The sequence below is a fragment of the Semicossyphus pulcher genome, unplaced genomic scaffold (assembly GCF_022749685.1).
Source record: "Semicossyphus pulcher isolate SPU_LCO1_2020_fin unplaced genomic scaffold, fSemPul1.0.p SCAF_9, whole genome shotgun sequence".
Taxonomy (NCBI): Eukaryota; Metazoa; Chordata; class Actinopteri; order Labriformes; family Labridae; genus Semicossyphus; species Semicossyphus pulcher.
This window is the reverse complement of record NW_027211770.1, coordinates 13,525,453-13,539,215: the sequence shown is the minus strand read 5'-3', so window position 1 is coordinate 13,539,215 and position 13,763 is coordinate 13,525,453. Positions and strand designations below refer to the sequence as shown.

The following is a 13,763-nucleotide window of genomic DNA, read 5'->3' as shown; positions in this document are numbered from 1 at the left end:
CCATATGGTAAAGTATACTTACCTTCCCATATAGCTATATGTTAATGGTATACACATGGGCTGGTGGTAAGTGAGTAGAAAAAGGGGGTTCCATAACATAAGCCAGTGTCTCTTTAAAAAAAATTGAAGTTTCTTGTTGTATTCTGGAATGAGGTCAGACACGAGGCTCCTCATTGCACGCGCTGATTATTATTAGATTCCATTTTTGGCCAATCGGTAGCGAGGGGGCGTGTTTCTGGCACAGAGGCAGCGTAGCGACAGCGTCTGATTGGTGGATTTTTATCGCCGTTGTATCTGGGAAGGGATAAATGCAAGCAAGGGGGGCCGAGACTGGAGGGCTGCTTGAAACTCGGCTGCAGGTCTGCAGATGGAAGGCGGACAGTGTAACTCGCTCTAGGTTTCTATTTTTTACCCTCCCCAGCATGCATGGCTTTTGTTTCTAGGAGAGGGGACAGAGCTGATGCAGAGAAAAGCACTTACCTTACACACTGTACTTGGGAGCCCTTTGTAAGAGCCCGGGTGCACAGTGTGGCACTCAGTCTGCGCTCTGCAGCTGCATAGACTATGTTCAGTCAGCACACGGCTGAATTGATTTTATAACACAGAAGGAAGAGACTCAGAGAGACAGATAACAGAGTACTACTCAGTGGAGAGTAGGCTGTACTGTCCGTGCTGTTTTTACACCTACAGAACCTGGAAATTAAACTTTTTTTCCACACATCCAGCCTTTTTAAGGCTACACTGGACTGAACTGTTATCGAGTTTACTTCACATCTCAGGAGTGAATATTTCCAGCGCTTTTTACTCAGCTCAAACTGCGACGAGGAGGAGAAAAGAGCTGAGTCTGCTTTAAAGTGAATCAGAGGACCAAGCAGAGAGGGAGAGAGAAAGAGCAAGCACACCGCTCTCCCTCTGTGTGTACAAGCGGGCAGCATGGTGCAGAAAATGAGCCACACAGAGAGCACCGCCGAGGCGCTGTCCTTTTTCGCCGGGGATTCGAGCTCCGACTCCGGGGCGTGCATGGACCTGGACCCGGCCGCCTCGCCTCTCTCCCCGGGCTCCACGGCTTCCTCCACCGCCGGGGACAAGCTGGGAGAAAACCCGGCATGGTGTAAAACTCCAAGCGGCCACATCAAGAGACCCATGAATGCGTTCATGGTGTGGTCCCAGATAGAGAGGAGGAAGATCATGGAGCAGTCTCCAGACATGCACAATGCGGAGATCTCCAAGAGGCTGGGGAAGCGGTGGAAGCTGCTCAGAGACAGCGACAAGATCCCCTTCATCAGAGAGGCGGAGCGGCTCAGGCTCAAGCACATGGCGGACTATCCCGACTACAAGTACCGGCCGAGGAAGAAGGTTAAATCAAGCGCCTCCAAGCCCGGCAGCAACGGAGACAAGGCAGAGAAACTCAACAGTAGCTCTAACAACACCAGCACTAAGTCATCCTCATCTTCGAGGAAGAGTGGATCCAAATCACCCAGCAGCAGCAGACCCCACAAATCACTTTTCGGGAGCAGCAGCAGTAGCACCAAAGCATCACCGTTTGCCTCTGAGCACCCGTCAGAGCACCATCACAACTCCCTCTACAAGTCCAAATCTGTCTCCTCAGCAGCCAAGCAGATACCGGAGAGCAAGAAGCCCAAGCGGGTCTACGTGTTCGGGAGCAGCGCAGCCAGCTTGAGCGTCAGCCCCGCGTCCTCCGTTGTGGTCCCCGCCAGCCCGACGCTCAGCAGCTCGGCGGACTCAAGCGACCCGCTCAGCCTGTACGAGGACGCGGCCAGCGGCAGGGAGGAGGGGGCCGCCTCCCCCGGCAGCAGCGGCAGCCTGGGCGGGTCTTCGGAGCGACACGGCGGGCACACATACAGCAGTCGGCGGGCTTCCTCCCCTACTCCCTCCGGCTCTCACTCCTCCGCCTCGTCCCACTCGTCCTCTTCCTCTTCCTCGGAGGATGAGGAGTTCGAGGACGACTTGCTCGACATCAACCCGAGCCCCAGCTTTGATAGCATGTCGCTGGGGAGCTTTGGCTCCTCGGTGCTGGACAGGGACTTGGATTTGAACTTTGAGTCCGGCTCCGGGGGCTCCCACTTCGAGTTCCCCGACTACTGCACGCCCGAAGTCAGCGAGATGATCTCCGGGGACTGGCTGGAGTCCACCATCTCCAACCTGGTTTTCACGTACTGAGGGAGGCAAAAATGCGACAGGTAGCAAAAAATATGACCACAAACAGAAACAGGAGTTCCTGGTAGGCTGCAGTGGGCGTCATAGTTTGTGTTTAAATACACCAGACTAGTAAAAACCCACTGAAACTAGCCCCCGTCCCTTCTCGTCCTTTAAGGCAAGAGTTGCAAAACGTTGGAAGGCTAAACTTTAAAGCGAACAAGTTGCTTTTTGTACTTTTCTTCGGATGCGTGGACTGGGGAACTCTGTTGGAGGGAGTGCAAACAAGAGAGGGAGAGAAGGAGAGACTGACGCTCAGTCCTGAACTGTTTTTGAACTGAACAACTTTAACTGTGATTGATTTGCACGTTACGCGGTCCGCCGTTCACTTAATCAATGTTGTTGCTGATTTAAAAAAAGGGACATTTCACAACTTTTTACCAATCGCCAAGTGAACTTCACCACTAAAAAGGTACAGAACTAGGACTGTCGTGCGACATTTTTATTGTGGTGTGTCACCGAGAGGGATTTTTAATGAAACCGAGGTGGGTTGATGTTTTTTAAAAGTCGAATATTTTCTCAAAAAGCAAAAAACATGTTACGCATGATAGCCTACTTTGTTCCTATCTTGTGCTGAGATTTTCTGTGAGACTGTCGAGCAGTTTAAAACTAGTATTAGGGTTATTTAAATGGATAGGTGGCGCTCGCTTTCGGTTCTTCTCTTTTTTTGAAAAAAAAGGACATTGAAATAATCACCAGCTGTTGTAATTTTTCAAACTTCAGGACTCAAACGCAACTTCAAATCTGTGCTGAACTTTATATACACGTGTTCTCTTCGATTCAGGACCAAAAGTCTTTAATTTCAGATGATAGCTATAGAGAAATCCTCACCGATTTTTTTCATCCTCTGAGCTTTTGTTTTGTACATGTATTCAGATGCCATTTTATATGGGATGTTGTAGGTATTTATAACCTGGGCCAAGCATTTTTGACTTGATCATTTTTTTTAATTTCTTGTACACATGATCTAGTCCTGTTTTTTTTTCTTACACGGTTGTTCGTCAGTATGTCTCTGTCTGTCACATTTCCTTCTCAGGCGAAGGGCTAGAGTTTTAAAAACACAACTTTTGATTTCATTTTATATTTAAATGTACACACTTTTTGGACACTTAAAAGAGAGGAAACAGTTTGATTATTTTCTCAGTGTATTTTTGTACAAATCTATATAGAAAATGGGGGAGTCAACAATCGGTGTGTGTAGCCTACAAATACAGCTGTATGGGATTTCCTAATTTTTAGTACCCAGGCAGGCTGGTTTTTATGCTGCCTTCAAGTGCTCATGGTAAACACGTACTCATGTTTTTTTAAAGACTGTTCAGATGCTTTTGTAAGGACAGCCAGCAAAACAGACCTTGTATCACTGTGGTGCCTATTGTTAGTTTCAGAAATTAAAGGCACCAAGCAAGAAGAGACTGAGCAGAGAAGACAAAACGAATCAGGTGTGTAATTTGTGTTTAAAATCACTGATTTGGCAAACTTTATTTCACTTAAACCAGCACATACTGACAAGACTTATTCGATGTCCAATCCCTGAACATCCTGTTTTGTCAGTACAAGCATAAAGTATTTAACCCCACAGTCATAAGGATGCAATTACGTTTTTCCGACAGCACTTGAAAGCAACACCAGTCTTTGTATCAGCCTACCTTCTACGTTTACAGTGCCAGTCTGCAGGCTCCTTAAAGACACAGGAATGCATTCTTTCTATGGCTCTTCCTGTGGACCACGTGGGTTTGACAGCATCACTATCTCAAGCAGCCACTTGCATTTCCATTTCCCTTCAGATATCTTGCCTATGACAACAAATGAGGAGATTGTAGCTTTAAATTTGACTTATTTCTTGATGTTTTCATTAACTGATGTCAAATTTGCCAATCAGCCACTGGATTGAACCAGCTAACAATACAGCAAGCAAACAACAAGGATGATAACATCAAGCATATTCAAATTTCTGACTTGAGTTCCGCAACACCTACTTGTACTGCGTTTCTCATTGTATTTGAATATATAATCTTTTCTACTTGTCGGCTAACTATTAGCTAATAATTGTTTTAGTATCTTTATGGCATGGTGAATAGCATTTGTATTTCAGATTCAGGTTACTAGCTGTTGTGTTTTTCAGAAAAAATGAAAAAATGAGGAAAAACGATGAAACGTGAACTCGATCTTTGTATATTTGACTGTATCATAAAGCAAAAAGATTGTGTGTTTATGTACGTTGTTGCTATCGAGGACAGGCACTGTCTAGAACTGCTATCTTTTACACATCCTTACTTACATTTAAGGTGGTCAGTTCAGGACTCTTTTTTTATATATATATGAAAGCATTTTTAAATATATTGACTTTATTTTTCATCCATCCTGTGCAATATGCTGTGTAGAATTATCATTTATTGTCTTTAATCATGCCATAAACAAAGGAACCCCCCTTTCTTTGGGACTCAGAGGAAGGGGGGGGAACTCATGCCAGCTAAATTGTGTCCATTCACTGCCTGTCAGATTGTTGATATAAACTTGTGTACAGACTTTTTCAAGGAAGGAAATAAATATCAGCTGGAACTGAAACTCTGCAACTCTCTTCTTCATTCTTCTACTTTATATCTCTCTTTAGATGTCAGTAAAAGGTGCAAACAGTAGGTCTTTATTATCATTACCAACCTTGCTTAAGCAATGATCTTAAGCCATTGCTTACATAAGAGATGTGAAAGGAGTCAGCATTCAAATCAAGACAACACATGCAAATTAAAGCTAAAGCATTAAGTTAGGAAATGGGAATAAAAAGGTCATTTTTTTCTCAGATTCAATCAGTAAAAAGAACATAACTCTGATAACATTTCCATCTAAGTGATTATCAATCATATCAGCACATCCTTTGAAAGACTTCTTCGCTCAACACAACACTGTCTTTTACATTTAGTGTAAAAGAACCACAGATCTTCCACAAAGCCTCTGAAAAGCTCATCACTGAGCCAGAAAAGACACACTTTTACCCCCAGTTCCAGTCCAACAGGCCGGTCTGACTCTGTAAGAGTCTTACAGCAGGTTTCCTGCCTCTATAGACTCGAGATGGACTCTATTCTGCAAAGCCTTTGGGAAGCTTATACAACTCCACTGTGGGGCCCAGAAATAGATGCTTTTATATGGACTCAGACAGAGAAAATCAATAAGATTATTTTAACCCTATGGTGACACATATTTTTTCATGTTAAGCCCCCATAAGGCTTACGCCGACATCATGCATTCAGAGTGTGTCTTAGCAGGGGAGTGTTGCTGTGAGACCTCCATGATGATTTAAAAGGCACATGACATATTTTAAAATGACTTAGATACACAGGTACAATCTATTAGACACATACTAAAGCTAAATGTACCTGTTTAAACAGGCATGAAACATTAATTTGTGGCCTTTAAGGGCAAAGAATCAGATGCATTATACATAACATGAAACCATTTAGATGCTGCGTGTAATCAGCAAACAGGTAATGCACACACAGAATCACATAAATGGACCTGTGCACCAGATCATCTTTTGGTTTCAGAAATCCCAACAAATGATCAGTTTTTATCCGTCATAATGAATCACTGCTCAGAAGAGGATGCGCCGGGGAGCGTCGACTGCATGCTTTGCCACACCCCCCTCCCCTGTTTCATAGAGTCATCTGTAGCCAGTAATCCAACATGAAAAAAGCTCACCTCTACTGACCAGATGAAGCTTCACAGCAGGAGGCCGCCATTAACACATAATACATAACACATCTATACATAACACAGGTAGTGCAGAAGTCTTATTACGCAGACTATGAAGTGACGGAGGTGAGCGGTTCACCATCCCATGACTAACACCGCTGTTTCATTACTAATGTGCTTCCTGAGTAGCCAATTATGTCGGCCGCTTAGGTTTGTCTAATTGCCTAAAATGTATTCCTGCTGAAGAATAAAATGTTGCCAATTTACATCGTTAATAAACGCTGCACACATACTGGGGTCACCTTAATTGGCTGAATGATAAGCGATGGCTGTAATAAAGGCTGTTTCTCGGAGAAAATGCAATTATCAGAAGCTGAATCTTCTCGGGCAAACTGCTCCACTATTCTGTTTTATATTATTCTGTTCCTGCCTGTTGTGCTGTGTGCTGCCTGTCTGGTGTTCAGACAGTCATGATTTCCCCTCCCCCTCTCCCAGACAGACCCTTATTGTGGGGGAAGGGCTGCTTTAGCAGCAGTCAGCCAAGGGCCCTCCAGCGTAGCTGACAAGCATGTCTGTCTGTCTACGGTGTGTGTGCGGCCATGTGTGTTTGTGTGTGTGTGCATGTGGTTGAGATAGTATGCATTAAATTAAACCACATGACATGGGGGGTATCCCTGCAGGAAGACCAGAAACTATATGTCTACCTCATGCATCAACAAATCTCCTTTGTAGTGGCTGTTCCTTCAGTGTAACATGTAACATCCTTAACAGTACAAAAGCTTTATTGTTAATTTCCAGGAAGCACCTGCATGCACTTTGAACCCTGCAGTATGAATATGTTGTGTAGGACTCCCTTAAAGCAATACGTTTGCATAATTCTGCTGTATTGCATTATACTGTAGCTTAATTAGTTGTGTTTCATTATTATAAAGGTGCTAATGCATCCAATGCTCTAATGGACGCAAAATAACCATGCACTATTATGTCACTTTAATTATTCAGGTGTAATGTATGTAGCGAGCCATTACAGGCAGTTCATTATGTTGTGTATCTGTTGCACATATGCAACCATATACCTCTTTAGTGTCATTTAAATTAGCATTCGTGTGCACTCCAAATTAGCCTAATTGTCCGTGTGTAATCAGCAGGAAAGTAGCAAGACGTTTGGTATGTAATTCTTAATTATGTAATTTAAAAAACAGGTAATCTTTATTCACCATATACTACATTATGTAAAAGGAATTAGCCTTGGTGTCATGAGCGCTTATTCACGGTGTAGAGATGACAGGAGAGGAGGTAAAGATAAGAGCAGGACACATACATACATCTGCGTGCAAAAAGCAGCACTGCTACCTTGTCTGCAGCTGCAGAGGGAATACAGTGAGTGTGCATGAGTGCATTAATCCATAACTGATTTTATGAAGCCTTTATATCTCAGCCCTTGCAGCACTACACCAATATGCAGATATATGCGTTTTCTCACAGCTTAATTGGCTGTGTGTTACGACTGACTTTGTACTGAATGTAAACACTGTCGTCTTTTCAGCTGGCAGTCATATGCATTTCGTAATACCCACTTTATATGACTTTATTTCCTCACACCCTCATGATAAATATGTATCATGCAGGGAGATAATATCTGCAGTGTTGGGAGTAATCTTGCAAATTTCCTAACAGCTTCAGCTCTTGTGTGTGTGCGTGTTAAGCTCCCCTAAGCTGTACGTAGCCTGTGCAGTGTGCAGTCTCATGGCTGGCTCAGCTGACTCCGCAGTGGGAGAGAGCAGAGGGGAGCGGAGCAGACTGACTGCTGGAGTCAGTGGCCCAGTAAAACCACAGCAGGGAGGATGAGAGCTCTGCTGGAGGGGGGGGGGGGGAGTGAGGGAGGCATGAGTGTATCTCCATTGCTGCCTGTCTGTATGTAGCTGCTCAGTCCAGAGGGGATGGGTGGTGATATGACTATTCCTCCCTTCTCTTTCTGTTGTATGCATTTTTAAAAACTTCTCCCTCTCCTACTTTCCTTCCGCTAACCCCGCATGTTTCTTCTGTTTCAATCCGCACAAGTTTTCCTATGAGTGGTGGCATTCCTTTTTCATTATTTATTTCTCTCTGTCTGGCATGTGAATGGAGGACACAGCACGGGTTGTGTTCTGCTATCTTTAGTTTTCTAGTCTCGACCTGACTTGCCCAGTCTGTGCATCTGTGATGTTCCTGCAGCCTTGCACGGAGGCAAACAGAAACATCACGCACTCTGGGACACAGACAAGTTCCTGTTTGTTTTCTCTGTCTGGGATAAATACGTGTCCATCTGTTGGACGCATTTGCAGTATCACAGGCAGGGCCGCACAGACTGCATTTCTCTCAGCCTGTGTACCTGTTTGTGTTGAATCACTGTCTGCATGTCTGTTGTCTGACTGCTTAATTTTCTCTCTCTGGGGCGTAAAAATATTACAATCAGGCAGACTTACAAACTGACACAGTCTCTTGCTCTCCTCGTCTCTCTTGTTGACTTCACTTAACTCCCTCACGCCCCCGCCTTTGCTCCCAACATGCAAAACGCCACCACCGCTGACTCCGACTGAAGCAGCAGATACTTCCCTGTCTTGTATTACACCATCATCATGTTAGAATATAGCTTTTAATAGAGCTTGTGTTAAAAATAACACTTGTGAAAGTAATAACCAGTGGCGTACTCAGACTGTTAGAGGGGCAGGGGCAACAAAAGGGGGCACCTGCCATACGCCATGGGGCACCAGCGCACAGAAAGTTGAGAGGCGAAACAACAACGTGGGCATTTTTAGCTATAGAGGCATACCATGAGAGTACATTGTCTCACATGTAGGAGTGTGCGGAGGCCAACTAATTTTCTAACATGTATCATTTATCCGCTGAAACGACACCCAGAGGGCGCTTTCTCATTTTTAAATCCACGACAGGAGCATCCATGAGGGCAGTGTCACTGCGATTGTTCAGACGTGGGGGCACCAAGGGAGGGCGATTGTCCCCCTGCTCCCCCCCTTTGCGTACACCCCTGATAATAACCACCTGTCTAAGGCATTCTGTCTCACACTTTGATACAAAAACGGAGAGATCCTGACCTGTTGTACTCAATTTAACCCAAATTTTAGGATGTTTAAGTTTGTAATTATCAGCCTGAAACCGAGTAAGGATGCAAGATTAGTTTATAAAGTAACAAATTTGAATGTGATGGATTTAAACTTTGAATCTAGATATTTATAAGCAAATATGGGGATTATAATGAAGTAATAACGACACAGATTACTCCCAAAATATCCCTTTTTCTTGTAAAAACATGTATTATCTGACCTCCCAGGCCTGAACTGACTCAGAAGGAAAGGATGCTTTTCAGTGTTAAGCGTTTTCACCTTGTAGATTCAGCACTGCACCTCGTCATTATTTACGTGCCCCTCTGTGCATCAGAAAACAACAAATCAATGAGACCTTTTTTCCTTTTGTCTCTTCCTTTGTTCCCCTGCTGCTGCTGCCGCTGCTGCTGCTGCTGTCCAGACACAATGGTCGTCTCCAGGCGCTGCATCCAGGAAAGTTTTCATCAGCCAGTGTGTGCTGTGTACACAAACATGAAGACAAAAGACGAGAGGAGAAAGAAATTATGAAGCAGGGACTGTGTAGTCTGTGTGACAGTTTTAAGTGAAACAATTAGCGGCCACTTGAATTAGAGACAGAGAGAGACCTGCAGGATGCAAGTGGGTGGCAAACAAAGAGGCTGAGTAAACAAATAGATGGCAGGTGAAAGAATTGTTAAAAATTAGTAAAACTAATTTAAAAAATAAGAGTAAAAAAAATGTCAAAACAGATATTGAGATGTTTAATTGGCAGGGGGAAACGAAACTAACTGTTAAAGTGAAGTTTGGGAGCTTAAATTAAAAAATATATATATAATAAATCAACTATTTAACCAAACAAATGCCCACCGCGCTAATTGTTGCTAATCAGACATATGCTACAGCCGGTCTATACTGTTGTGTGCATAGTTGTTTGACTTTGAGAGGGCGGGACTCTTTGGAGAGCGAAATGAACTAGGCGCGGCCAAAAGGAGCCCCATCCATCTATCACACGTGTAGACAAAGGGGGACTCCACAACACAAAGCTAGATGTGCCCTCTCAAACTTTTTCCACGACGCACGGCGACGCGCGCAGAGCACAGCACCCACAGGTGAGTTTGTCTGCTGTCGTTTGCTTGCACCCCTGCTGCGATTGTCGAATTTATTTCCAGGGAAAAGTTGCTGCTGTAGTTGGTGCGTCAGCGCTCAAACTTGAGCACAAAGCAGAAGAGAGAGGGAGAGAGACATAGGGAAACAGTGGCAGCGAGGAGAGAGAGCGCGAGAGGAGCGGTCCCCTTTTCCTTTGTCTGATGCGGGGCGCTTTGAGGAGAGAACTTGAGGGGATGCTCAGGCACGCATCTCCATAACGCTCAATAATAGTCAACAGATGAGACTTTGAAAATATTGATAATGAGCTTTTGTTGAGGTGAGATGGAGTTTGTGTTGCTGCCGAATCTTTGTCTCTGGGGGATGTTGCGGCGCACAAGACAAAGCAACTGCCTGTCAGAAGTTTGCGGAGAAAAGCGCTTTTACGCACCCTGCAAAAAACACAAAGTGACTATTATTAGTTCATAAATAGTTTGTAAATACTTTTTTCCGTGTGAAGTAGTTTAATGACAGTGGAGTTCGCGGTCTAACGAAGTTGCCAGCGCTCTGTGGGGATTCAGAACAATGCAATCAGGTGTAAAGTCTCTGAGAAACTAAACTGTGAAACAGAATTTAACCTGTTGCACGAACAAGGAGTAATGTTTGGAGGCAAAATATATGAACAGCAAATAGTTTGGTTTGGAAAATGCTTTAGCAACTTGTTACAGTTTATTTGAGACAGAGCAACAGGTATAAGTCGCTGCAGCTTCTTTGTTACAGTAAAGGCTCCTTTGTTCTCAGTCCATACAAAGAAAAGCAGCAGAAAGGAGCGCAAATCCACAAGGAAACTACTTTTTGAGACGCTTTAAATGATTTTCACTGCTTTCAAAATCTTTTTAGTGTAGTTGTTTAATCTCTAAAGTGTTCTATAAGCTTTTGCCTCTCTTTTTCTTTTAGAAATAAAACACCCGCCAGTTCATGTCTACAATTATACCTACCAACTTCTTGTTAAATATAGTTTCATATTGATTTTTATTTTGTGTTTTTAACATATTAAATGCACTTTAGACGATTTTTAAAAACTTTCTTCATCATGTGAAGGTGTGGCAAACAACTTGTTTGAATTTGCTGCATTCCATTGTACAGTAGCCCGTCCCTTAAACTTTTCATAAGCAACATATAAAAGGCAATTTGCACTTTTTGTGTTTGTTTGTAATGTTAGCAAAATAATGTTTGCATCATGTAAATTATGTGGTTTGAGATACATTTGTTTTTCAACTTTTTCAACTTATATTCTAAGTCATACAAACTTTTCTTACAGTCATGTAAAGTTTATTTAATAAATCATAAAATCAATCTGTTAATTTTCTTCCCTTATTTCACTAGTTTTAAGAACATTTGTTGCTTAAATATAAAATGTTAACGACTTTCTGTCTTTTTTTTCTCGCCTCCTCTTGGATCTGTCCTTAGGTGGATTTTTACACCAGATTAACCAGCAGAGCGTTTTTCTCCCGTGGGAGGTTAAGGAAATACAAATATGTGGAAATCACATGGAAGATGTACCAAGTCACCTATCAAGCGGCTTTCCAGACGCAGAGGAGGATTAACAGACTGTGCAGTTTTTCTTTTGGAGAAGGTGACGACTCATCTCGTAAGGATTTAAACCTCAGCAGCAGCAGCAGTAGTGCCAGGCGGGATGCGTTTTAGGCACACTTGGAAATCTTAAAACTCATGGAGACACTTTGAGGATTATAAAAATGTGCAGTGTGTCTCTACACGAGACACGTTCCGGCCCTGTGCCCAAAGTCACTGGGATAGCAGGATCCTCCTCGGCCCTCTGCGTGCATGGGTAGGTGATATTACTCTGTGGTGGGATGTTGCACTTGTTCAACCACTTGTGGTAGTTTGGAAGCACAACTGACCAACACACACAGACATCAACCCCATTTTACCCCCAACATCAGATGAGTTTTCTTGTAGCTATACTGTGCTATATGAGCATGGTGATTTCTGAATAGATAAAAGTTTATTTAAGTACAATTCAAATTAGAATAAGCTTGGGCCCTTGAGCTTTCTCAACTAATTTTCCACTAAAAAATGTGGCAGTTTCCATCCATCCATTGTCCTCCGCTTATCCGGGGTCGGGTCGCGGTGGCAGCTGGCTACCAAAGTTCATGATTTTGAAGACAATCATATCTTGTGACTAAGCAATTCCCAAGTTTTCTTGTATAATGCCAGTGACTCAACTCTCCCGAGAAAGTAAATCATGCACTTTGGACAACAAGTGGGAATTTAAAAAAAATTCTTTGGATGCCGAAACTTTACCACAGCCTGAAGTTATTTTACTGGACGCCACGACTTGCAGTGGTGACTTCTCACACTCGCCAAATGCTTGATGCAGAGTTAGAAACACATTCGGCCAATAAAGTGCCTACAGTGTCTCGTGAAGGACAAGTTTAAAGATTGTGGCACATGAACACGAGTCTAGTCACTTCACATGTGTCATATAATAATCAAAAAAGTGAATTTTGGCAATGTGGGAATACATATTTCTTTACCTGCTATAATACTTTATACGACCAATGAATGTCTTTTTAGTATTGCGAGCCTTTGAAGAGCAGCTCCAGTCATGTTTTAAGATACATAAAATGCTCTGCTTGAAATTATAAATTGTGTCTGATATGTTTTTTAAGCAAAATACGTTTAATTACCTCCCAAGGCATCTCCTCCTTCTCCCTCAAAAAAAATTCCGGAATCTGCATAGTCCCCGCCCACGACGCAAATTTCCCACCGCCCCGTCAGTCGCAAAAACAAAAAACGTCTCTGCCATCGTTTAGTGGCAACTTGTTGAAACTTAGCTAGCTTTAAATGTAGTCATTAGTAGTAGTAACGTTAACGTTGGCAGTCAGTTGTGAGTTTGCACAAATTACGATGACGGTTACAGCTGGCTTGTGCATCACCGAAGTGGTTGCCATAGGTTACACATAATGATACGCATAACGTCACCCCGTCCATTAGCCGGATTGGCTCCTTAGGTTTGTGACGTCTCAAACCTGCCAATCTGAAAACGTGTTGTTCAGCCTGTCCTTGGTACACTGCAGTTTAAAAGCAGACAGGCCCAGCCATTGAGATGACTGCTGATGTTGTCCCTGATACGTCTTGTAGCACACAAGAAACACCACATGGAGATGTTTACAAGGTTAAACACTTTTTCACTGGAGGGGGGCTTTTTCATATTTGGTCATATGTAACTTCACTGTTTTCTGCAAACTTTCTGTTTCAGCAGACTTTATGAGTTATCCAGTGCAGTCCCTTTTTTTGTCAAATCCTTTTGTGACATTTGCTTTTAGTGTTTTAGTGACGGGCGTAGCACAGAATTCTCTATTGACCCCTCACAGCATCCATGGCTATAAGTGTCTTTTTGGGCCCTCCACACCTGAGGGGCCTGCATACTCAGTCCCCTTTTCCTCTCTCAGTCCGACACTCCTGACTGTAGTTGTGTAAATTCTTCTTACTGATCTGCGGTATAGTCGCTGCTTGTTTATGTGACCCCAGCAAGAACAATGTTTCCTCATATCCAGACATATCAGTAAAGAGTGAGCTTTAAAATAACCAGCATGCATCCTTATAGTCCCTGTTTGTATGCAGCAGTTAATTTAATCTGATCTGTAAAGTCTTGGAAAAGTCATAAGA

At 43.2% G+C, this 13,763-nt stretch overlaps 1 protein-coding gene across 1 annotated transcript; it reads left to right on the top strand.

Annotated features, from left to right (window-relative positions):
- Positions 1-351: 351 nt before the first annotated feature.
- On the top strand, positions 352-4,782 carry sox4b (SRY-box transcription factor 4b). The gene has a single exon (XM_069655820.1). It carries the CDS (start codon positions 934-936, stop codon positions 2,179-2,181), a length of 1,248 nt encoding a protein of 415 aa, XP_069511921.1. The 5' UTR covers positions 352-933; the 3' UTR covers positions 2,182-4,782.
- The last annotated feature ends 8,981 nt before the right edge of the window (positions 4,783-13,763 follow it).

What these genes read in the sequence shown, in the direction of transcription:
- sox4b (XM_069655820.1), top strand. Translation starts at nt 934, where the DNA reads ATGGTGCAGAAAATGAGCCACACAGAGAGCACCGCCGAGGCGCTGTCC.